The sequence below is a fragment of the Podarcis bocagei genome (genome assembly GCF_964188305.1).
Source record: "Podarcis bocagei genome assembly, chromosome: 2".
Classification (NCBI taxonomy): domain Eukaryota; kingdom Metazoa; phylum Chordata; class Lepidosauria; order Squamata; family Lacertidae; genus Podarcis; species Podarcis bocagei.
Window position 1 is genome coordinate 92079329 of NC_138126.1, and position 26924 is coordinate 92106252.

At 42.0% G+C, this 26924-nt stretch overlaps 1 protein-coding gene across 1 annotated transcript in view; it reads right to left on the reverse strand.

Moving 5' to 3' along the window:
• Positions 1–829: 829 nt before the first annotated feature.
• The window catches only part of STX8 (syntaxin 8), an 80021-nt gene continuing 53926 nt past the window's right edge, over positions 830–26924 (reverse strand). Inside the window, exons 7-8 of the mRNA XM_081184500.1 lie at positions 21947–22048; positions 830–1727 (exon numbers count right to left, since the gene is read on the reverse strand). Of these exons, the coding sequence (XP_081040626.1) occupies positions 1660–1727; positions 21947–22048 (170 nt within the window). The 3' untranslated portion in view covers positions 830–1659. The remainder of the gene's footprint in view (positions 1728–21946; positions 22049–26924) is intronic.

Sequence of the window (26924 nt, forward strand, 5' to 3'; positions counted from 1 at the left end):
GTTTGAATAATCTTCGGTGGAAAGTGGTGATGTTACTTTCCAGAAGAACGCAAACAGAATCCATAGTTTTGCTGACCATGTCTCACCAGATTCTGCCATGTTTATGCGATCACTGCATGACTGTGCATGATAATTCTTCTTTGCATTCTTTGCTTGCTCTGTGATAAGAGCGTTGCAAGCAGAAAGTCCAAGGTTCAACCCCTAACCTCTCCAGGTAGGACTGACAATGTCGCCTGCCTGGAGAGCTGCTGCCAATACTGAACCAGATAGACCAATGGTTTGACTTAGTAGAAGGCAGCTTCCTATGTTCCCATGTTGTTTTTGGCTATTGTAAGGGAACATCCATATGGTGGGCAGCTCTAGAACCAACCACCTCTATGGAGTCTTAAACAAAAGGGCTATTGATTGCACATGCACCCATCTCCTTCCAGTGGATCATGCAGTGGTTATCTTTTTGATCTAGGATCTCTCACCTTTGCAGTATACCACCCATTCCCAACAGTGGATTAGAGGTTCACTATTTACTGTAGCATGGCCAAAACAACATGCTCTGGAGACTGAAGTATTGATTATAAAAGGATTTGCACAGCTGCTTCCTGCACTGTCTTGGATGTGGGCACACACGTCTTAATGCAGCTTTCTTTAAAAATCTACTGTTCTCATAGAAACATTTCCCAAAATTCATGCAGTCAACAAATATCAGAGCTTAGGTGGGTTGACAGCCAGAGGCAGTCTTTAAAGTTCTTTAGATTTCAAACTTCCCTGACCCACAGGAAAACAAAACAAAGAAAAGAAGGGCAGAAAATGAAATAATGATGTGCCCAAAGAGTAATACAGAAATTAAGTGTTTTATTCCGTCTTGTTATTGTAGTAAATTGATTAATCAAGTTGGCACATATGTAGCAAAATAATGATTTCTGGAGGTGAGCAAACATTAAATAGCGACTTTTTGTATTGCTACTCTCAACTATTTTAATTTTTCATCTAAAATATAGATTTTGGAGCTTCAGGTAATCATGTTTCTTCCCTGCTATTAATGTAGTTAGGAGGAAAACTACACAGCACAGCATAATGTGTTAGTGTTTGCATTTTAGGATAGAAATATCATCTGATTTTCCAAACAATACCAATTTGCTCCTGTCTATATAAATGTAACAGCAGTAACTGTTCTGTTTCAAGCCAAAGATTATCCAGGATTTATGTGCATCTGAAAGGTTTGTGCAAATATCCATGTGCAACAGAACATGGATCAGAGCAGCAGTTTGCCTGAATACCACCAGATCCACTGCCCTGACATTCAAAACCAAGATGTATTAATTTCAGCTTCAAAGATAATGTTAGAATGAAAACTCCAATATCTTAGCTTGGCATTCTAGAGATTAACTGTAGATCCCACCTACCAGAGACAGGTGGAATTGGAATTAATTGCATTTATGCTTTGATGTTTGTTAGGAGATTCGCCTCCTACCAGTAACATTCTCAAAAATATCAAGTCCTACTGGACAGAGATTTTTGCAAAATGAATTTCTCCACCAGCCGTGCTTCTGCCAGTGCACTGAGAACGAGTCAAATACAGCCAAGTCCACAGAAAGTGTCAGTAATGAGATCGAATTTTCCTTGCCTCAGAGTGCTATGGCTCCAAAGTAATAGCTCCATTGGTTATTTTGTGGGCCACACAGCAACGACGACTATCGCAATCAGCAGTAGTACGATCACCACCATCATCCCTGAAAGGAATCAAAACAAAACCTAATTATCTCTGTAATTATTATAAATCTCAAATACAAAATTAAAGTTTCTAGAAGAATAACTTCACATCATAAAATAGTTCTTCCCATGTAGAAAAAAGTTTCTTCCCGTGTAGCTGCCGTAATACAAGAAGGGGCATTTGTAGATTCTGCACAAGTGCCGCTCACTCAGCCCTAGTTTGAAATGGGAACAAAGCTCATCTCCACTAATGAAGGCAATATGATTGTAAATTACATTAGAAGCTTAAAAGAGATTTGCACATGAAAAATGCCATATGAACATTTTCAGTAATTAGCAAAACACAAATGAGTTCTGGAACTTAACTTCTGATCTCAAATAACTCGGTCATCTGAGCCACTACTATTCTCATCCCACCTCCCTGATGGCTAATTTTACAAAGAGATGCTGTTTAACCAAGAAGGTAGGCGGTTCGGGCCCATATCCAGGGACGGCTGTGGGCAGGGTGTCTGCGTTGCAGGGGGTTGCACTAGATGACCCTCAAGGTCCCTTCCAACTCTATAGTTCTATGACCCCAACAAGGCTACTTTTATGTTTAGCTGGTGTTCCGGTCCAATTGGGAAGTCTTAGCTTTAAAAGAAAACTAAAAATATTTGGAGATGTGATGGCCATTTTGTATGCCACCCTTCACTATCCTTGTGCCCTACAGATGGACTACAACTCCCATCAGCACCAGGCAGCAGAGCCAGATGAGACTGGGGCTGATGAAAGTTGTAATCCAAAACATCTGGACTGCATCAGGATGGTGAAGGCTGTCCTGTGCCATATGTAACTTGGTTCTTTAGTGCACTACTTATGCTGAAAGATAGGATGTACATTTCTCTGCGACGTAGCTAACGCCACAGTCTTTGCACAAGAGGAGGAAAACAATGAATATTTATACTTCAGTTGTCTGCTATGTTTCTCTGTGCCTTTTAAAAATCCTATACATTTTCATTGCTAGATTCTATGTTTTAATTTAAAATCAGTAGTCAAAAGATACAAGATTCTTTGAGAATGAAAGCAGATCAAGATCATAGATAGAAATTTGTGATACATAATATTTCTAGGGAAACTCCCTCAAATAGCCTGAGAGGTAGAATTGTTAAAATATAAGAGGAAGATGAAAAGGAAGGGGGGCTGAGATTGAAATCTGGAGGGAAAGCCAGACTAGTATAGCTGGATGGAAAAGAACAAATTTGAGATCTATGCCTCAAAAAAGGGAAGTAGTTACTTTCATGATGGCTGAAATTAGGCCTCCAAAGAAAATATGCAAAATCGTGCATGGCAAATGTAAACAGAAATGTACCCCTGAAATGAGTCACTCGGGTCTGTTTTACTCACTCACATACATTACAGAAGGACTGCACAATGATGGGCACTGTCTCCTGCCTTGCAGGGCTTCCAAGTGCCAGAGTCTTGCCAAGTTAGTGAGCAGTTCTCTTGGTGCTTTCTCAACACCTTGGGAATGGGTGATAAAGATGCCCAGGCAAGTTGCTCTTGCTATGCAAAATGTCACCAGTTTTTGAGAGCAAAGATTGGCTGCAACCAGAGAACTGCCGTTCCATGTTATTCTTTTTCATTTTCCTGTTGAAGCTCCAATTAATTAACAGAGTGTCCAGACATCAGAGAACAAACTGTAAGACACAGAGAGCCAATATGGCCCTGCAGATGTTTTGGAGCTCCCAGCAGCCCCAGCCACAACAGCTCATGGTCAGGGATGATGGAGTTGCAGTCTAAAACATCTGGAAAGCACCAGTTTAGCAACACTGAACTAGAAGATGAATGCATAAATCTAACCGAAACCAGTCTGCTGTTGCTGTTAAAGAGACACTTCCCCCATGCACTCCCCCTTTCCCTTTCTGACATTTTCCTGTTGGGTAAGTGATCACTTTTGCAGTCACTTAAGTCAATATTCCACACCATCAAAGTAGCTTATTTGTAAATACCCTCACCTCTCTAGGGAATTGGTCTTGTATTACTTTGTGGCAGCCTGGCTCTTTCACCTGAGTGATGTGTCAGTGTAAACATTTCAAGTGTACATGTGGCCTCCTGCACCAAGGAAACTGACACATTATTACTTTTGACCTCCTTTTTAAATGTTACAGCTTGGGAAACAATGTTAACTCTTTAGTCCACTTTTGTTATCAAGAGCAGGCTTAGGTGAGTGGTTGCTGAAGACTCAGAAAGTTGCATCCAATGGTGAGGGTCTGTATGTAAGCTTATTGGATTGGCTGTTAGCCCAATTCCCAAATCTCAAGGAAGGAACAGGTTTTTCCTTATTCAATTGTCTCCAAAAGACCCCACCACAGAAGTCAGTCGTATTCAAACCATAGCTGTCAACGTTTCCCATTTTTTAAGTGAAATTCCCTTATTCCGAATAGGATTCCTCGCAAGAAAAGGGAAAAGTTGACAGCTTTGATTCAAACCAGTCAACATTCTCTTCCAAATTTCCCTTTACAATTCCCACTAGGCTTATGTGACAGAGGTTCCCAGTAGGTCACTTACACTTTACACATGGGGCACTGAGGCTGAGAAATAGCAACCTTCAAAAACTATCCAGGAAGCCTGAGAAAATGTATAAATACCTAGGCTTCCTAGAACAAGTTTGGCACCAAACAGAGAGTCAAATCTGTGATAAAAAAACACATACCTTTGCACCATTCAATTTCAGAAGTTGGAAGTTGAAAAGATGTGATTACTAGTATATAAATGGTAAATGTGATGCACAGATGGACAATAGCCCCAGACATGATGATAACATACTGAAAAAAATCCATTTTAAAAAAGGCAGGTTTAATGGAACTGCTTGATTACTGACCAAATTATGGAAACCTAGTAGCAATATTTCATTAAAGGATCTTTATCACAAGAACTAAATAAAATAGTAAATGCTTATTTATAAGTCACATTTTTTAATGTAAATATCTGGATTGTTCTGGAAAGTAGCACTGCTACAAAATCCCACCTAGCATACAGGGCTTTGTCAAAATTAACACACCATGCAAGGCATAAGTGAAGTTAATGTTTCTCCAGATTTAAAAGTTGGAAGATAAAACCTATTTGTGTAAGCTACCGATACATTTTCTGTGTCTCCTGTGGATGCCAGTGTGAACTAAAAATGAAATTTGCAACACAGTTGTCAACTAACAAGCGCCGAGTAAGAGACAGACGCTCTTGCTACAATTCTGCCTGCCGTTAGCTAAACAAAGGCAGATGTTGTGCAACACTGCTTTTTAATTCATTTCTCTTTTTAGCAATTTTATGTTTCTGAACCATATAAAATTATAATGTGGGGTTTCAATTAACGACTGGGCCTGAGCACCTCCATAAAAATCTCAAGAACCTATATGACAGGTAGGTAAAAAACCCCTGGACAGTTGACTATGGGGTGTGGCGCTCATCTCGCTTCAGGCCAAGGGAGCCAGCTTTCCGGGTCATGTGGCCAGACAGCTTTCTGGGTCATGTGGCCAGCATGACTAAACCGCTTCTGGCGCAATGGAGCACCATGATGGAAGCCAGAGCACATGGAAATGCCATTTACCTCCCCGCCACAGCAGTACCTATTTATCTACTTGCACTGGTGTGCTTTCGAACTGCGAGACTGGCAGAAGCTGGGACAAAGCAAGGCGAGCTCACCCTGTTGTGTGTATTCGAACCACTGACCTTCTGATCAGCAAGCCCAAGAGGCTCACTGGTTTAGACCACAGCGCCACCCACTCCCTAACCTGCATGAATTACCAGTTCTGGTCTAAATTTATAGTGTCACATAAGTGCAATATGTTGCTCAGGTCTGAAGTGCAATTTGTCTTCCATTTTTATCCATATTTTAACTGATTTAAAATGCTTTAAGTGATTTATAATACTTTGATAAAATAGCTGCAGTTTCCAACTCAGGCTGTATTGTAAACAACAGTTCTTAGTGCTAAATCAACGCCTGTGCACATTTTAAAACTGTCATTCTTCTAGGCACTGTAGACATCCCAAGTGCAAGACAGAGTCTGCCCAGAAGGATTACAACCTGCACCTTTGATTTAATAACATCTTCCTCCAGGGCCACCATCAACTTTATTGTATGAACCGTTGACCCCAACAGCTCCTCCAAGATCAAACAAGGCAAGCTGCATTCTTTAATCACGGAAACACCTGAGACTGTTTTATGCATTTATTTATGATCACCATTCCAGTATGAAAGATTAAAAATGATTAAAGATATAATCACTCTACAGGAATGTCAATCAGATATAAATGTGTGCAGATACAACAGTTTCAAAATCTTCACAGCCCAATCCAACAGTTGGTAAGAAACTCTCTTTTCTTTTTCACTGAGACTGGCTGGCAAAGTAATGAGAAGAAGAGAAAATAAAAAGCAGAAGTCCATGAGAATTCCTGCATGTCAAACTCAGTCAGAAAAAGTGTGTAGTGAGTTTTCAGTCCAAAATGTTTATTGTCTCTATGATGAAATAATCCCTAGAGTTTATGGTCCCAAACCACATGCATAACCCAACTGAATGAGAGGAAATGAGATAAGTGTTTCCCCTCATCTATCATTGTTAGACCTCCATTTCTGGTTCCATCATATATATATATATAATCTGTTGCTACTTTTCTAAAAGAGAAATCAATGCCAGATAATATGCATCGCTATTTCCAAGTGGAATTTCAAAGACGGCCTATTTTCTTTCCAGAAAGAAGAGTTGCTTCAAACCCTCCATTTAGAGCAAACCTTTCCAATCAGGATTGCTTGCTTTGAGCATATTTTGAAACATTTCCATTTCATGTAGCCGTCCAGTCAAAAGATATTACTTTGTCTCTCGGTGGTATTTCCACTCATACCTCTACCCTTACAAACACTCAGGTATGTTCATAACTACTACTTGATAGAGCCCTGTTAGCTTGAAAATAAAATGAAACTAAACAAGAGACAACAGACATGATTCAGTGACAAACATATAAATAAAAAGCATAAGCAAAAAAATTACTCACAGGATACAAACTGCCTCTGTGTAGCGTTGTGGGAAAAGAATAATTTGAAATGCCTATAGCCCACAGTCTGCAGCTCCAAAAACATAAGGAGCTCCCACTGCTGGCTATGAAATGAGGGAAGCTGTGAGCAAATAAGGATATTAGTTGACCAAAAGTGTAATCTCAAGAGCCTCTGTCTATAATATTTGAGAACAGTCCTTGTGGTCTCGACATGAGCAAATGTTGTTTCCATCTTCAAAAGATTCCAGCTAAACATTGGGAAGAGTCTCTTGGAAGGTGGTGGACTCTCCTTCCTTGGAGGTTTTTAAGCAGAGATTGGATGGCCATCAGTCATGGATGCTTTAGCTGAGATTCCTGCATTGCAGGGGGTTGAACTAGAGGATCCTCAGGGATCCCTTCCAACTCTACAATTCTAAGACAATCCCATTTCCTCCTTGGCCACCCCTCACAGAGGAATGAAGAGGAGGAAGTGTGCCTTTTGACAGTGATGGCAGACAAAGGGCTGCAGCAAGAGGAAGCACATGAAGGCCTGATGGCTGGCCTGCTCATTTGCTCAGCCAGGTTCCCTGCTAGGACCCTGGGCTTTCCTCAGTTTGTTGCTTGTGCATGTGAATGAGCTAACAAGCAAGCAGGTGGGTGGTGGCAGTGACAGGGGAGCAGGGAAAGACCACTTGGGCCACTCAGCTACCTGCTCGTTTGCTCACTGCGACGATTTACTCACTCTTTCCACCTGCTCTCGTTGTGCTGCAGTTCACATGGCCGCCAAGAGGCAAACTGCTGCAGCATGATTACCTTTTTCTATAGTAAGATAAGGCAATAACTAAAGAGATGCACAGTTTGGTTACCTCCCTACCCTCAATAATGCAGAAGCATGCTGAGATAGCAGCCAGGAAGCACTGAGATGCAAGTGCTGCTTGTATTAACTAGCACCCTCACACTGGGACTGTACCATGATTTTGCCGTCATGAAAGCCCTTTCCTGAGCCACAACAATTGCTCAAATTGGAACAGTGAGTACCTCCAGTTGTGAGTTCAGCAACAGCCACTTGAGCATGCTCTCAACCAAGCTACTGCAACCTGGTCTCTATTCCCCCCCACACCAACAAAAAAACCACCCACCCATAAATGTGGCATAAACTGTGGGTTAAACCACAGAGCCTAGGGCTTGCCGATCAGAAGTTCAGCAGTTCGAATCCCCACGATGGGGTGAGCTCCCGTTGTTCGGTCCCAGCTCCTGCCAACCTAGCAGTTCTAAAGCACGCAGTGCAAGTAGATAAATAGGTACCGCTCTGGCAGGAAGGTAAACGGTGTTTCTGTGTGCTGCTCTGGTTCGCCAGAAGTGGCTTAGTCATGCTGGCCACATGAACCTGAAGCTGTACGCTGGCTCCCTCGGCCAGTAAAGCAAGATGAGTACCGCAACCGCAGAGTCGTCCGTGACTGGACCTAATGGTCAGGGGTCCCTTTACCTTTTACAGAATAGACATTTTATTTAGAATTATTGTCTTCTTCGTGCACAACATATGAGCAGGCACGTAGACATTCCAGCAAAGGAAAAAGTGAGCCCTAACTCAGGTGACTACATCAGCACAACAAAAAGAAAGGATATTTTGGGAGAAATACACTGGCTAGGTTTTTTCCCCCATGTTAATGCAAAAAAGGTCTATACCCAAATAGAAGGGTATATTGAAAATATTAGATCCTTATGGGCCTTGTGGTCCCTGGAATACTTCTACATTCTTGATCACAGTATGACAATGAAAGTGATTTCTCTTTAATGCATTCAGTTATTGGAAGACTAAAAATATCCCCTAGGCCTGGTACTGCTCTGTTCTCTTTTACCAAGACACATCTTCATCCTAATATGTTGCATTTCAAAGACAGCAATAAACATTTCAGTATGGGTTACCCAGTCCCCAGGCTCATATTCTCTATTTCCATCATAGCCCTGTTATCACATATGAAAAACTCTTAGCTCCACTGCCATCATAAATCAGTTTTTGAGAAATTAAGCATGAAAAATTCCAGCTACATAATTTTTCATCTTGAAGAGAACAAACCTATGAAGCAAACAGATTTTTGTGTGATGGATTAATGCACACATCCCATGGGAAATGCAGATATTAAATAATATATTAATAATTCCACTAACACACACACTTTGAGTTTATGCTCTGCCTGATAATACATATTCACTCTTCAAGACAGAATCTAATGTTTTATACAAAGCAAGAGAACACAAGTGCATCATCTAACCCTCAGTATTTATGTTCCTAAATCCTCATTTAAGCAACTCAAGCCGTCCTATAGCTAGGAGGATATACATTTCTTTTCCAGTCCTGCGACTGTTGGTGAACCCTTGTCCATCAGTTCCGACACAAGCCTAATGCAAGAGAGGCAAGAGACTCCAGCATCTCTGACTGAATACTTGGCAATGAGAATCAAACAGACTGGGATGCATTCCCCTCCACTCTCAAAGCACACAAGTGAGATTTTGCTGAAGTATCCGAACTGATTTGTTTCATGCAACATTCCTTCACTTTTCATTTCATCAGGGCTGAAAGAATGCACAGATCATGCCAACTTGGCTTCAAGAGCCATAGAGCTCAATCTAGCCAATATGAGCTCGCACCTTATCTTTATTAAGTTTTAATTGCATCAGACATTGCTGGCATGTTGTCCTCATACCATAAAACAAAAAATGGGGTCCCTCTGTCACCCCTTCCCAGCTCACATCACGAGTATGATCTCACACCTCTCTGACTCATTTTACAGGTAGATGACTTAAGACCAAATATATCCTACTCTGTGTCGCACCCCTGCAGCCCTACTGGAGAACCACCAACACATGCCTAACTTTCTAAAGTGAAGCCCCATTAGCGCCTTTTGCTGTGCTTCTCTTCAAGGCTCATTGCTGAAACTTTGGCGGTAGCACCACAAGCCTCCTGTGACCTGTTACTAGATCATCAATCCATGTCAAGGAATCACTGATCTATAAACTGGGTAACAATGCAATTTAGAGACATCTGGGACTCCAAGAACACACCACAATTTTATTAGAAAAAAGGGATACAAATGATACACTCAGCCACAGTTGCTTGCGTCATTCCTTTAAGCTTGCAAATTTGATCGCAGTTGCCTAACAGCTTGTAACAGCTGTTACAAGTCTACTGCCAGAATTGCTCCATGCTCATGTTGCACACCTGAATGGAGTGTCTCGAAATAATTCACCTTAAATTGGTTTCCAGAATACCTAAGTAACTCAAACCAGTGCTAGTTCTGTATATTATGATGTGGCCCAGGGTGCACCATCCTGTAATGTTCCTGGAAACTGGGATGATTTTTAAGCATTTAAGTTCTATGTAAAGTTTTCAGACATCGTGATTATGTACAGTCTAATAAATCTGCTGAAGATATTAACACTTCTTGGGCTGTTTTTCGCATGAAAATGCAGGAATTATTTTACCACTTGACAGCAAATACAATGCTTCTAACCATGATTCTAAACTTAAATGAACAGCACAAACCTAAAGCACAGCATTGTAAAATAGTTATGGAGTAGCATATATTTGGTTTACCTGTAAAATGAGCCCTGTGGGTATGTGTATCTCCTACATACACAGGTAGGCATTTTTACATGCAGTGAGTTGGACTTTCGTGAGACATGATCAATTATCACCTAAAGGTCACTCAGCTTGCTGGTAACTCTCCACAGTTGTTATGCAGATGTTTAAAAAGTTAAACAAGAGTATCTCCCAGTTAATTTCCCCCAAGAGAAAACCCTGATGTACTTATCCATACTCTTCCTGCAAATCCATCAGCCTTGGAACATGGCGAACACTTTCCCCCAGATCAGAGAATAGTTATTAATATGTTGTCTCTTGAAATTTGCTGTAAGGCCCATTACTGCACTTAAATGAAGGGTGTTTTTCAAGCTCTCTTTCTCACTTAACCTACCAGTAAACATGGGAAACCATTAGTTCAAGCTGCCACAATTAACTCTCAGCTTTCCCTTCAAAGGCTTGGAGAGTCTGAAGCTACTTATCATGCAAACAGCCTAGGAGCCTCTTTCTCCTTGTGAGGCAACAGGAGGGGAAAACTACTGAGTTAAGTAGATTATTGGGGAAGGAGTCACACTCAGCTGCCCTATGAGATGATTAGACTCTGGGAAATGCAGACTCCAAATCTCCTGCTCCTGACAGTGAACATTCATCAACTGCATTTGGATAATCTGCTATCAAGAACCTTTACAGAAGCTTCCAATACTCTTCTACCAATGGTATGGCAAGTGGAAAGGAACACATTTATTTGTGCAAAAGAAATCATCGCTAGCTGCTGCAAAAACAGCCTTTTCAAAAATGCAGATGCATCTCTGGCTAAATCACTCTGATAGATCATGTCCACTAAAGACACACATACATGCCCTGGTAAGAATGGGTGCTTAGAAAAAACTCTGTGTCTGTCTTGACACCAAGTTACACTTCCTGATTTTACCAGTTCTTTCCTCCTTATAATTCAGTCATGAACATTATCAGCCACAAACTGGAGCCCAAATATTCTCCTCCCTTTCCTGATTTTGTAATTTTCAGCAGTCCTCAGTAGCTTTGGTTATCAAATTCAGTTAAGAGAGAAAATAAGGGAAGAGTGTTGCCCCTTTCCTCTCAGCCTACTTTCTTCCTTACACACACTTTTCTCTTTGGTATGTTAAGCGTGCATGAGAATTATCTGTGGCTGAATAACTGATGAGCCTCTTTATAGGTTTACATGCACAGAAGGAAGCTTGAAGCATAGCATGATGTGAAAATAGCCCACTACTCATGTGCTATTCAGCAGAAACTGTTTTACAGGAAGAGTTCAACAAAATGAAAGGAGATTATCCATGAGAAAGTAGATAGGAACAGAAAGTGTTCAGATAAAGTTACTGAGAGGAAACCTAAACAACCAACCCTAAGCTACTTCCTCAGTCCTTTGGTGCAAACTGCTAAGGACAAGTGCTGCAGTGAGTCCAAAAGGGGAGCCTTGCCTGATCAACAACAAAAGAAAACCAAAAGGCTTCCACAAGTGGATCATATAGTTGTTATAAAACAGCCACAAGAGTGCAAACTGATTATTTAAACTTGCAATTGAACTTTCCATACCTCATTCATTCACTAACATCCACTCATGGGTTATCCCCTTTTTGCAGATATAGAGAAAGAGGGCCAAGAGGTAGTGACTTGCCGAAGGGCTTCTGGTGTCCAACATTTAATCCACTGAACCACCTTGTTCAGTGATGTTGAAAGAGCTTATGAGAGGAAGGGATTTAAACACAGGGAGATGTAAGCAACCAAACCCTAAAGTAGGAAGCTGCTATTACTCGTACAGTTTAAGCAAAGCTATATTGCCAATCTCAGTTCTGCACTGAAAAATCTTCAGATATTTAAAGAAGGATTTGCTCTGCTCTGCAGTAACTGAGGACAGAAAGATGCTCATATGGATTCAACAAGAATGGATGGAAGAAATATGTAGAACATGTATGTATTAAAACTTTGAAAAACATTAGTAGTAGTAGTAGTAGTAATGAACCCCAAGGTTCCAAGTCATACTCTAATACCTATAAAGCAGCCCCTCTCAACCCTCGACTACAACTGCCATCATTCCTGATCACTGGTCCTGCTAGCTAGGAATGATGGGAGTTGTAGTCCAACAACATCTGGGGACCCAAGGTTGAGGGAGGCTGCTATAAAGTATAAGGGATTTTGTTTTGGGCACTCACCCTTAGTTTTAACTAGGGTTGCCTCAGTTAATCAGAAGTCTGACTGTTTCTCTCACCCAAAATTTTTTTAACTGCAACTCATTCCAAATGCAACTCATTGTGGAAACTGCATGGCAGCAAATTAAACCTATGAATTCACCTCATAAACCAGAATCCAAAATGACTGTATGTTAATTCGAATCTCTGCCTAATCCTGTTGTTTTCTCCCTGCTCTACAAATGGCAATAAGTTCTAGAAAATGTTAATCCATGTGCAAATATTCTTCTCTTTTCCTGTGTGCACAAGTATCGGCAGAGAGAGTGAAGGGCTACAGCAACTCAGCTTGAGAGTAAACTTAGAAACTCCAGCCCCCGATGTTCTATTTTTAATATTGCTATGAAAGAACAAAATTTCTCAATACGAACGCCTCCACTAAATGCCTCCCTCTCTTTGGAAAAAGAAATATACAGAGTAGGAAACTCTCCTTAAGATCCAAACACGTGGAATACTTTAATATGACATGTGTTTATTGAATTACCTGTGACCTAGCCATGCAGGGCTTCATAAATAACCACCATGAATTGTTCTTAAAAAGCAAGCATGTAACCAGTGGAATTTTTAAATATGCAGGCAGTGTCTCAGACCTCATCATACAAGTAAAGTTTTGCATAAGCTAAGCTTCCAGGCATGTTCACACAAAGCATATTATAGAACTCAAATTCCTAAGATTATTCAAGTATGAGTGATGACCCCCCCCCCACCCCCAGCACCAGGAAGATCTTACCTTCCAATAAGAGTTGCAGCAGCTAATATTGAGTGTAAGTGGAAAAAGCACCCATGGCCACTAGGGACATTTCTAGGTTAGGTATCTGATCTGGGACACGGGTGGCGCTGTGGGTTAAACCACAGTGCCTAGGACTTGCTGATCGAATGGTCGGCGGTTCGAATCCCCGAGCGACGGGGTGAGCTCCCGTCATTCGGTCCCAGCTCCTGCCTACCTAGCAGTTCGAAAGCACCCCAAAGTGCAAGTAGATAAATAGGGACCGCTCTCCAGCGGGAAGGTAAACGGCGTTTCCGTGTGCTGCGCTGGTGCTGGCTCGCCAGAGCAGCTTCGTCATGCTGGCCACGTGACCTGGAAATGTCTTCGGACGGCGCCGGCTCCCAGCCTCTTGAGCGAGATGAACGCGCAACCCTAGAGTCGGACACGACTGGCCCGTACGGGCAGGGGTACCTTTACGTTTACCTGATCTTTTAAGTGAATATGAATGGAAGGAAGCACTGCATCTTCAGTCTTGTCTGCCTTCTGCTTAAAGTCTATTCCACGTTATCTAACCACAAGAGCTTTTAGACGCTGATTCACAAGTGGATCTCCACTCCCCAAAACAGCAACAAGAATGGTGGGGAAATAGACTGAACAGCTGTTAATAATACCCTCTTATACCCGTCAGAAAGGAAGCAGAATCACACCAGAAGGATGCTACTGTCAAATGGGATCAGCAGGTATAGTAGCAACAGCTGAGATTGTCCACTACAAGCAGAGAAGTCTCTGGGCTCAAATCTGGCCTAAAGCCAGAATGAAACAGATTTAAAACTATCAGTCTTGTGCAGGAATGCACAGAGTTAGACACTATCATTGTGCCTCGTGAATGGCAAGTTAAGAGCATGGTCCAAGTTTCTTCTCAGTTGCTTTTGTAGCAGAGACATTACCCCTACCTTGAGGGTAGCCAACCTGGTCCCCCTGCAACTCATCAACCGCAGACAGCATTGCCAATGATGCAGGGTGGTCAGACCATCTGGAGGGGAACACAGCAGCTGCTCCTGACCTACCTCATCCAATCATATTCACAGCCTATGCGATAGAGGATAGAGAGTCCTTCAAGTGCCTATCCAGGCCACCTCACTATTCACCTGTTCGACTTCTCTCCCCTGAACACAGTCACAACTACCAAGACCTCTGATGAACTAAGAGGCAAGATATGGTCACTTCTATAGGCATTAATTCTCATGCAAATGAATAGAAAGGGCTGGCCTTATGGCTTATCTAAAACCATAACCAGGAGTTTAGGCTTTTCCTGGAAATGGAAGGCCAGCCATTAAGCTTTGGACAACACTCTCAAAGTGCTAGGATTTCTCCTGTGAAAAACCAAAATAACAATGAATCTTTTTTGTTAATCATTAAAGTATTAAAAATAAATCTGACTCCTCTAGAAGGGAACATCATAGCTTATAAATTGTATACCTGGACTCATTAATATCTGGGTATGAAACCCCAGATATAGTCCCACATACAGAAATGGACCCAGTGTTGACTCCTTGAGGAAAAGTGTTTGCCCTTTGTGGTTTAGCCTCTGACCTTCCTTAAGGCTAAACAATCATCTGCTGGAAAGTGTTACAAAACCTCTTCTACCTCCCACTGGCTTTTTATTTATATACACACACGCACACATATATAAAGGTTGGTTACTCTCCAGTTCCTAAGAAAGACTCCCTCCAGCTCCTCTCGCTTTCTCTTGGGGATGTGGGCTCACTTCTCCGAACAAGAGGATGACCTCCAGCAACATGGGGCCTGCACTTGCTACTGTCTTCAGTTTGGCAACCCAACACAAAGGCAGTGGGCCTGGTATATACAATTTTGGGGCCAAGCTCCCTATTCACAGAAACAGGCTCCCCAAGAGACAAAGCCTGCAAGATTCTTAATTAAGTCTAAGTGAAAGACGGCCTAACCACATCCTGCTCACATCTTCTGAGTACCTTCATTCTGGACTTCAAACAGCCACAGAACACTGCCCATCAAGCACGCCAAGGCATTCACAGCCAGCAACAAACAATCCCCCCCCCTTTAAAATATAGAAAGCCTAGTCTTCGGCACTGCCTCTTCAGCCTGCTCTCTTTTGCTGCTGATTTTAGACATGTCTCTGTTTTGTAAAACAGGAAACAAAGGGACTTCTTGTGTGTCAGAAGCCCTCCAGAGGGTCTGCATTTCATTCCTCCCTCTCCAGGCAGTGTCTGGAGAGCTCTTTAGCCCATTTCGTCTCATTAACATTTCCATGAAGGATCAAAGAATATATTAAAAAAATATCTAAGTATTAAGTACAATTCCTGCTAGGGAAGCCGCATAAACAGATACGTTTAAGAAACCTGTGCAAATTCCTTTGCCTGACCCATTTCTTTATTAGATAATTGTCTCTTCGCAAGAACAACAACAGCTTTTCTTTCCATTGAGCTGCCCTTTCTACAAATCCTGTGAAAATCTTGATAAATACATTCCATTGAACACCCCCCCCTCCCCAAAACCAGCAAACAATTTCTGTTTTCCAAGCTTCGCTGTGATAATGTCCCTTGCAAACAGAAACCAATTATTCCCTGGCAGTAAGTCACCCGCAGTATGAATTGCTGTAATTTTGCCCCTTTTAGCAGCTGCTCAGGGTGGGCTGAGAGGTGGCTGTGGTAATGAAGCACGGATGAATACTAAAGAAGCACTGAGGCATGGCATCCTGTGGAGCAGCAGTGTTTAATTTTTCCTAAAGTACTTTCTTGCTCCAGGAAGCAAATCAATGAGATTTATGTGTCAGAAAGGGAGCTTTCTACTGTATATTTGCATTCACAATCCCAACTAGAATACGAATTTCTATGCACCTGACTAGCTTGTAAAAAACTTTCACCTTATGTTTTAAAAGTGCTAACACAGCCCTCCCCCTCCCTCTCCACAATTCTTTGCTTTCTCATTAGAAATGCCCAGCAACATCCACCAGACAAAGGCACTGCAAACAAAGTGTATGGAAAGGAGTGAGAGGGGGGGAAATTAGGGGAAACAAAAAAAGAAAAGAAAAGAAAAGAAAGACGTGCAGAGGAATTCCTTTTTTCACTGATCTGTGGAATACATTAATATCCCAAACTGTTGGCACAGACTCGAACGCTCAGATGGGTGACAATGCAAGCAATGACTCTGAGTCTGGGATCTTCAAATAAACCTCCGCTGCTGTCATGGCCACCGGGAAAGAGGCTGAGGGCAATATTCGCTGACCTTCATTTTGTTGTTTCACCAGACCTAACTGCTGGACCTTTGTTTGCCTGTTACTAGGAGTTCCTCTTTCAAAAATGTCAGCATTTCCTAGACGATACAAGAGCCAGTTTATTAGGTAAATAAACCCACCCTAAAGCAGTCTCTCCTGCTCCACGATGAGAATCCACAGAGAGCAGAGACAAGGAGCAAATCTGAACCCTCAAAATGAAGGGAGAGAGAGACCGCAGAACTTTGGAGCGCATTTCAAAGCCAAATATGAAAAGGCCATCAAATGTTATATTGAGCCATCAAGGAATACGACTGGGAAGACTGAAAACTGCAACAGAGAAGACCTTTCGAGTAACCAGGGATTTGTGTGGCTTATGGCACTTTCCATGAAACACATATGCACCACAGAAGTCTCTGGCCCCGACTCCGCAGACCAGGATGAATGCAGGGAAATGATAGGTGTCCCTCATTTCCAAATATTACAGTCCCATGTACATCTACAGGACAGGCATCACAGATCCACACTGTCACTCACCACTGTTTTGGCAATCAATTACTTTGCAGTTGTATTTCTTTGGTGAAAGCGGGGGAGGGGGGCATTTACTCCACCCTTCCTTCTTTTTGAGGACTCCAAAGGGAGGATAGAGTTACTGAACACCATCTACAGCAGCAATGAGACAGTGAAATCCACCCCACAACACTGTGGATTCAGATGCTTTCCTCAAGATTGGCCTCCTCATTTATTTGAAAAAATGGTCAATGCCTCGGCCCCAGATCATAGCCCAACAGTAGGGCTGCAGTTGCACAATGAAGAGCAAACATGAGCTGGTCCCTCTCCTCTACTACACAAACAGGCCCTGAGCATGAACAGCCAACTACGCAAACTATTGGTTTATGTGACTGTCCCGCCATTTTCTTGAGGTTCAGAAATGCTACAGATCAGCCCAGCATGTAATCAGGCACTCATGAGGAAGGGCGAGTTCACATCGCACATGGTTTCATGTGGTGGAGGGAATGATATTTGCACTGCTCCTAATGGATCTCTCAGTTTTGTTTCAGGTATGAAAACAAAGAAGGAGAGGGGGGAAGGAAAAGCAGCAACAGCATCAGACTGGCTGGTTGGATATGCAAAATCTTTCAGGTGGAACAGGGTATGTTAACCAAGGTATCTTTAACCAAGAAAAAGCACCCTGAATGTCCTTGCTTTTAGGAATGAAATACTATGAATCCTTATCATCTCTATTTTGGAGGCTGACGTGCACCTTAAGATTGCCCTTATAAGTGGAGAAAGTCTTTATCCTGGAGCTTTCCACTATCCTTCCATTATCTGCACCCTATATTTCTGCTGCCTAGCATCTGCTTTTGAAACACCCGTCTTTCTGGTGAAGGGAATTAAAGAGCTTCAGAAAAATGCATGCAGAATCAGGAAAGCGGGCCACATATGATTTTCACCCAGCTCCCACAAAACAAAACAAACTAAGTCATGATCTCAACAGAACCTCAGCACGATAGCCAATTGTATTTTTTTTCTCTGTTTTTAAAGGAAAATTAAACAACCACCTAAAATCACAGGGAAGCCTCCACCGACTTGCAGGATGTGCTATAAAATAAACAGCAGGCATCAAATTCTGATTATCACATTTCTGCACTTTTTCCAGAAATATCAAGCAGTGATTTAACTCCTGGACACGTATCCTTGGAAACCAAACTATAAGCAGCTGCCCCTGGATGTTCACACAATGCCAGGTTTCCCCTCTTTGTATTCAAATATAACTAATTACTTGGCCTTTGAAATGATAGATGGTTGAGGGGGCGTCCCGGGGACGCACCCCAGCCCTCCAATGGCAGAGCCAGATTGCCGGGTCTAGCAACAGCTGCTCCAAATCCCCCACGAGGTGAGAGCAGGCACCAGAGAGGCTCTATTTGAACAGCTGCATATGCAAATGTAATTAACTAGGTGTTGCTGGCCTCTTCCGCTCACCCAGCCTGCATAGGCATGCTAGACTCCCCTTACCCATTTCTTTAAGGTGAAAGGCTGGGGGGGGGGGGGAGACACAACAGTATTTTCTCACTAGACATGCCAAATCCTCTTCTGAGTTTAAAGAAAGAGTAAATAACAAGGATATAATTATGAGTATCAGATCCAAACTGCCTACCAGAGTAGCTCACAATCCTGCGTCTTCTCTAAATTTTTAGATTTCTGCTCTTGGAAGCCTAACGAGACAAAATATTAACTAAGCTCGGGGTTTATTTTTCTTTGGGGAGACTGTGGGAGTTGGAAGGATTTTAGTGTCCAGACTATTTCTTTCTGAATGCTTTCACCATGGACTTCTGCCAAGTGACAAAGAGGTTGCTCAGTGATTAAAGCATTGGGATAGAATTCCAGAGATACAGGTTTAATGATAGCCATGCCATGGGGCTGTTTGGGTGACCTTGGCAAGTCAAGCAACTTATCGTTTACTCCACTTCACCAGAGGAGAAGGGGAAAAGGAGAGAGTGCATCTGATGGTGGTGGGAGGTGAGCATATTAGGATCTGTGATGCTCTTGACAAGATATAAAGAAGAAAGAAATATGTATGAAACGATGCTGTCTTGTGAGCGTCCACTGCTGCTTAGGGTCTTGAACTCTGCAAATCATAGCATGCTGGGCATAATTATCTGAGCTTCTGATTAACATGCCACAGCAGTTGAAGTCCTCAAAAAGCACAAACATTTTGACAGGCATAAGGGGATGATATATGAGAGAAGCAGTCCCAGAGTCTGAATCTGAAATAAATGACAGCTCAACAGTTACAGGGCCCCAGTGCAGCCAAAGGCCACTGTTGGTCACCATCCAGACAAGTTATCTCTATGTCTCAGGGCCAAATTAGACTGATCTTAACTTCATAAATGAAGTTAATGCATATTTTTATTATGTAAATAGCAGCTGAAATAAGAAACCACCTCCCATCTTACAAGAAGAAGTTACTATGTTTTTATGCCCCTTCTCCAAACTTGGTCCATTGCTCTGCTATCGGTATGAGGTGTCACACACACTTCATGGAATAAGATCTGCCAACATCACAAACCAAATGGTAGTAACATCGTGGAAAGTGATTCCAAATACCCAGATATCTGGGCTTAGGGAACATGAAAAGGAGCAAAGAGCAAAATGGAACAGTTCATAAACCAGGAAAAAAGTTGTTTCAGGGAAATCATCTTTTGGTTCAGACCCAAGGCAACTGTCCGTGCAGTTATTGGAAAGAACGCTGGCACAATCTTCTGGCAAACCGGCCACAGGAAAGGCTGACTTCATGTCACACTGAACTAAGCTCCCCGCAATACTAAAAATAAAGCGGATGGAACTTTCACCCGTCAGAATATATATACTTTGCATCAGCTGAACAAACCTGATTACTTGCAGCCCTGAATTTATCAAGCCAATTGACTTTCTGAGAAAAATAGCCAAAGAATGTGGGTACTGCACCAGAATGATGAATAAGGTGAGAGCTGGGGGCATACTCCTACTTTCTAGGGACATTCTTTTAGGATGTCATCCACATTTTAAAACCCCCGCAGATTTATTTAAAGTTTGCAGCAAAGTTTGAGGAACACCGTAAAAAAATAATATTCCTGTGAGAAGTTAATACAGCGCAGCGCATACCGATTTAGGTGATAGAAATTAAAGCCATGATTTTTGTTCTCCCCTAAAGACACCATAAAAACTAAAAGCAAAGAGACATCTCGCTGCGATGCCCCCTTGTGGAACAGAAGGAAATGGGAGGTTTTAATACAACCCATTCCTATATCTTACCATTCATATGCATTTCTAGTGAGCTGGAAGAACTGGCAGGGAAAGAGGGGAAAGCGTGGAGGATAGACTAAGTCATCTTTAATTGTCCTTGGAACTATTGGATGAAATATACCTTTGTTCTCTGACTCTTAGCATTTCATAGAGCCAGGTTGCTAGGTAAAATCAAATCAATCTGAAAAGCAACTGCCATCTGCTTGATGAAGGGGGAAAAATATCACTAGCCTACACTATATGATTTCACGACTAGATACGGGAGCAAATCCCTGCTTTCAGATTCAGAACTCAACTACACAGCAATCTGTAGGGCTTTAATATCAAATGGCTGACTGCCACCAGGCCTAAGATGTTGATGCTAATAATGCTAGCACAAACTCTATGCTTCTGAAGCTCCTCCCGCCCCCCGGTACCATGGTAAAGTTGCTAATAAATAACAACAACAACATTTATAGCAACATCTAAAGCCAGGAGATCAAACATTTTCCATCATCATCCCCTCCTCCCCGCAGAGCCATCATGAACCACCACTATCTTAACCAAGTATATTATGTTTGTTAACTATTAATTTCCATTTACTGTCCGTGGCATTGAAGTCTTTTCTGCCAGACAGAAGGATGGATACAAATACTTCTAACAAACACAGAATTATTCTTTCTAAGTGCAGTTGAAGAGTCTAACTTGATGGCCTTCCTTCTTTTTTGCTTAAGTCATTTAAGAGACATTCAGTAAATTAAGTGCACTGTGAACACAAAACTCAACAATGAAGATCAAGGATTCCCCTGCCCCACACAATTGGTTTTAGATCTAAGTCTTTTGAAATTTAACACATGCAGTTATCTGAAACATCAAGGAATCATAGAAGAGTATTCAGTTGTATTTTATCAGCCTGACCAGTGTTTCATACTGTTTTGCACTAACCCAGGGTTTCCAAACTTGGGTCCCCCGCTGTTTTTGCACTACAATTCCCATCATCCCATGATGGGAATTGTAGTGCAAAAACAGCTTGGGACCCAAGTTTGGGAAACCCTGCACTAAACCAACGTATTATATGGAAACGAAATGGTACTAAATATCCTATACCTATCATGTGCCAAGAAAATAAAGATTTAAAATTATGTACACATGTGGCTTAACCGGCAACATACAGTTTATTACAGACATAGGCAAACTCCGCCCCTCCAGATGTTTGGGACTTTAATTCCCATCATCCCTAGCTAACACAACTAGTGGTCCGGGATGATGGGAATTGTAGTCCCAAATGATGTAGGGGGGGGAGTTTGGCTATGTCTGGTTTATTATGTTTGACAATATGGAAAGTGCAATAGTAGAAACAAAAATTGCAACATTGGTGGCCTTCACAGAAGAGAACACTGCTTTGTAGGGTATCTGTAGGCACAGGCATTTTACCAAATGGAATCACTTCTACAAATAACTCCCCTTCTCTATATGAGGATACTAATTTTACTCCTCTTCTATCATGTCTTCTTTTTCTCTCTCCTCACACTCTTTCTCAAAAGCAGTAGCTGCTTAAACCATGCTTAATTAACTGCCATTAACCATTACAAGAAGGCAGTGAAAAAAGATTTATACTGCTTCAGGCCAATAATTAGAAGCTACAAAATGGCTTCTAATTAAAAAATATATATTTAAAAAGTAGACCTTTAAGTCAAACCATATCTTACCACAAGAAGATGATTTTCTGTCCACTGTCATTACACGTTTGGTTTGGTTGCGCAGCTTGTTGTCGGTATTTTCTACTAAATTGGTGATATCGTCGATGATTTCTATTAAAAAAAGAGATATTGTTATATAGTATTAATATCCAGGTTTTCCACCATCACACCCAAACAAATGCAATGTTATCATTCCATGGCACCCTTCCAGCAACCAAGAGCTCTGCAGCTTTGATCTAACTTATTGGCATGGCAGCCCTCTGAGGAAGGTTAGACAGATGGCTGTTTTAAATGTGACAGAAGCCAAGCAGAAGCCAATAAATACAATTTCTAAGGCTCAGTTATAACTGAGAATAAAAACTGAAGCATGATCCTGTTTAAGCAGCTTCCTTATAGAAGATCTCTCTTACAGTTGTACTTCTTCTCTCCAATATTCCATTTTCCCGCACAAATAATGACATCATGACTATATGCAAGCGCTAACTGCACTTCGGCGTTAAAAAACAACAACATTATTTGCGGACTTCCGGGATAGCGCGAACGGGTAATGGCGGATTCTCTCCGAGCTCCGGAGGGAATCGGCTCCGTCGAGGACGGGTCTTGCCGTGCCGGCGACACGGGGACCCTTAAAAACCGCAGGCGCGGAAGCCTGCGGACTTCGTGACTCGGTGGGCACCTTAAGCGCCCTCCCCGACCCGCGAAGAGCCTTTTTAAAGGCTGCGGAGTGGACTGGGGAGCGGCGTGGTGCTGAGAGTCCATCGCTACCTCGGCGGAGCGAAGCCGCGAGCCAGGACCGAAGAGCGCTATCTTTCTTCCTGAAATTGGACTGGAAAATGTAACCCGTGAGTAGAAGGAAATTTCGGCACTAAAAGACTTTATTTTTGAATTTAAGTACGATCGGGGGGACGTGTTAAAAAGGAAGTCCACACTCCCCCCCCCCCACTAAAGGACCTAAAGCAAAGAGAGATCACTAGGTCGGAAAAGACGCTGGTGTTTAAATAGATAACTTTCATAAATTGGATTAAGAAGTATTTGCGCTGGAGAGGAAAAGAGAGGAAAAGAGAGGAATTTCAGAGGTCTTCTTTTTGGGTTGACCCCCCCCCCTAGACCCGGGAAGTGCCCTGTGTGTGAGCCCGAGAAAAAGAACAAGGAGTTTGACAGCTGTCAAAAGAGCTGTCAAACGGGAGATTAAAGATTGGAACTGTGTTAATAATATCTTTTTGGATTAAAAGTGCTACATTAAAAGTGAACTGATTGGAAACAAGGTGACTGTGAACAACAAAGTAACGGACTGTTGGAAAGGAATTGATGGAAATCCCCCTGGAGGGAACTAAAGACATTGCAATGGCTGCAGAAGGAAAAGTATGGGCGGAGATAAAAAGAATGTTTTGTCTTGTGGGAACTCTACAAGAGCACAGTACTCTCATGACTGAACAATTGATGACCTTCAATCTTGAACTAAACAACTCTGTCGATGACACAAAGTGGATGGAAAAAAACTCTGCAGCTGCAGAAGAAAAGATAATCTTGGAGCTGGGGGAAAAAGAAGAAGAGAGAGGAGAGGAAATGCAAGTGAAAAAAACCAACCAAGAGCCTGTAACCTTTGGAAACAAGGGAAGTAAAGAAGATGACCAGTGGATTACAAATCTGCAGAAGGAGAGAAAGATAAAGGAAGAAGCCCCTGGAATAACTCGAATATTGGATTATAAAAAAACAGACATTTATGATCGGGACTTCTTCTTTAGGTTGGAGTATGGGAGACTGATTGATCCTGGCCAGAAATTGCTCTGGGTTGACTTGGAAAGAGGGAAATACGAGGGGTGGATGGCAGAACCCCCTCGAGAAGAGAAGGTCAACAAAATGGACTGCCAACAAAACTGGTGGAGAGAGACCAACTGGGGCTTAAGGGCCTCGGATGTGAGAAATCCGGGCTAAAATGGTTTCTTTTCTTTAAGGACATTGGTTTGGGAAGGGACGGAAACCGGGGAAGGGGGGAGGGGAGAGTAGAGTAGTGAAAATCTGAGATTTAGAAAGGGAATATATGATTTTTGGTTTAACATTTTAAGGAGGGAATTTGTGGGAGAGAACTTAGGCCGACTCTAGAGAAAGTATTTAATGTATAAAGCTGGATAAGCAAAATTGGGCCAAGAAAAAGTAATAAACTTTAAGAAAAGATAAGAATAACATTTAAGAGACGGGAGAAAATAATTTGCTGAGACAATTAAGGAAATTGGAAGGTGGAAAGGGGGTGTGGGGAAGTCAAGGAAAGAAGGGAATGAAAGTAAGTTTATGAAATTATACGTGTTTTATTGTGTCTTTTTATGTTTGTATGTCTATCAAAATGTGAAAACCCAATAAAAATTTTATAAAAAAAAAACAAAAACATTATTTGCTTATTTGTTTCCAGCTGAGATTCAAGGTGCAGGTATTGATATATGTGAATAGCAAACTCCACTCTCCAAGTCTGGATTCACGTGTATTCCCTCAAAATGGGGGGGGTGCAGGGGAGGGGGAGAGAATGAGCATGTTCAGTGGACACAGAATGCTGGCTGACTGCTGAAGGAAGGCAGGGGGCAGAATGGAACATTGTAGGGAAGAGGGATAAAGTGAAATGAGAGAGGAAAGAAGGCACAGCTGCCTGGCATCCTGGCACTCCACACTTAGCACAGGTCCCACTTGCACTGAGAAGTGTAAGAACATAAAAATATATATAGAAAGTGGTTATCATTCCAGTTTCTTCAGAGATGGCATATCCAGGTGAAAAAGTCATTGATAATGGCAGAGAAAAACGTCTCCTAAGGATGCCATACATCCACTGAAAACTCATTAGGTTCACAAGGGTGACGCTGTATAAAACAGCTCCTTACAGAATGGTTGGTTTCCATCACAGACCTTGCAATGGGTTCAGAGTGAAAAAACAAGGAAAATTATTAAGTAGTACAAAAATTAGCAAGCTGCCAACATCCGAGTGAAGTTTCAACATGTTGTCTTCCAGTTGCAAGCCTCTTGCTCTTGGCTATTGGTCAACGTTTTAGTAAATTCAATCCCGTCTTCACATATACAGTCGGTGTGGCAGGGGTGAGGCCAACTGACAGGTGGTAGGTTATGAAGTAATTTATGAGCAAAAGCTTCTACTAGTATGTTTGCTCAGTTCGAATGATGAAAATTCAAAACTGATGACTTTCACAAGTTACACAGCCACATTAAAGTAGTTTTAAAAACAAAAAATAGTGTCACTGTCTTTGAATTATGTTTTTCTGGCTTCTGGAGCACAAAACAGAAAACTGTTCCAGAAAGAACAACTGCCAAGTGTATATATTGACCACGCCCCACTTTGAGTCCATTTACATTCAATAAAAAAGAGGAATTGTACAGCATTTTCTTGAGCAACCACAGTACTTTCAAGGCCTCACTGCTTAAACTACCCCTGTAGTTTGTACATTATAAACACTTCACTTTATAAACAGTTACATCTATGGGGATGGTTTACATTTGGAATACCAACCTCTCTGCTCTGAAAACCATACAAATGATATTGTATTTTATTGTATTTCAGTAGCCAAGAGTGTGAGCTGTGAGCCACCTGCTAACCTCACCCACAAATTCACTAGATAGCCTTGGGCAAACTAGCATTCCTCTCGGTGCTAAGCCCTACCATCAGTAATAGAGAGGGAAAATACTGCTGTACCTTACAAGGGTGTAGAAAGGATTGCTGAGATTATGTGAAGTGTACTGAACTCCTGAAGTGTTCCATGTATACTATACATTGCATAGGAAAGCTCTCATTCATGGCAAGGTGCCACTGAGGTTTCCAGGTAGACCAGACCTGGAAGTCCCTAATCTTTATGAGCCCAAAATATGCAGTCTGTGTGAGGCACTGATCAGGAACCCAGGACATTACAAAATGTTAAGGAAAAGGAAAATAAACAGCCTTCCCTTCCATCACTCTTCTTTAACATGAATTCACCAGGAAAGAATTTGGAGGGGGAAATGGGTAGAGAGGGAAAGAGAACTCTGTGAAATTCAGGGCAGATGGGCAATGAAGAAGGAAAACTGGAAACTGCTCAGCTTAAGAAAATAACATTTTTGTTCTGTAGGAAGTAAAATGCTCCTTCTCTCCACCCCCATGGGAGAAGGAAGATTTACTTGGTTACATCCCATCCTGAATCAGGGTTTCTGTCTGTGTGCTACTCAGGTGTGCCCTCTCCCAAGAGGCTTGCGAGTTTTTATACTTCTGAACCACACACAGAGTCCCAAGCATGGCGGGATTCCTATAGCACTCAGAAGAAAAGCAGGCTGCTTGCCATATAACCTCCTCGTATTTGTACTAATTGATTTTCTGATTTATTTAAAATATGTAAAAGCCTTACTTGGATTTGGCAGCTGCCTTAAAGAACACGCTTCACAGATCCTGCCCACTGAGTAAGCCAAATACAAACTGCACTTGCAAAATGCAGAGGGGAATGGATTTAGCAGCAGCGCTGGGTACAATCGCATCTTAGCTACAGATTAATAAGACTACAGGAGAGCAGGATTTCCTTTATTTCAGTTCCACCCAGCCTTTCTTCCATGTGTGAGGTTCCAAGCCAGGCTTTTATTCGAACTTGATGATGTTACAGCGTGACGCAAGGCTGCCACTGCACACCAGGTGCCACGGCCGGTTGGGCATTGTAGTTCAGCAGGTTCCCCATCCTAATATTTAAAAATTGCAGGTCTGGGTGATGTGGATTGAGAAACAGATGAACATGTGAAAGCGAAAGTGTATCTGAAGAAGTGTGCATGCACACGAAAGCTCATACCAAGAACTAACTTAGTTGGTCTTTAAGGTGCTACTGGAAGGAATTTTTTTATGTGAAAGCGATTAAGACTACATTAGTAGCAGGAGTTCACTGTACTAATATAGTGGCAAGAGAAGAACACCCCACACCTACCATTTTGGTTATGACGGAGTACACAAATAAATTGGCTGGCAAACCAATGAGTGACA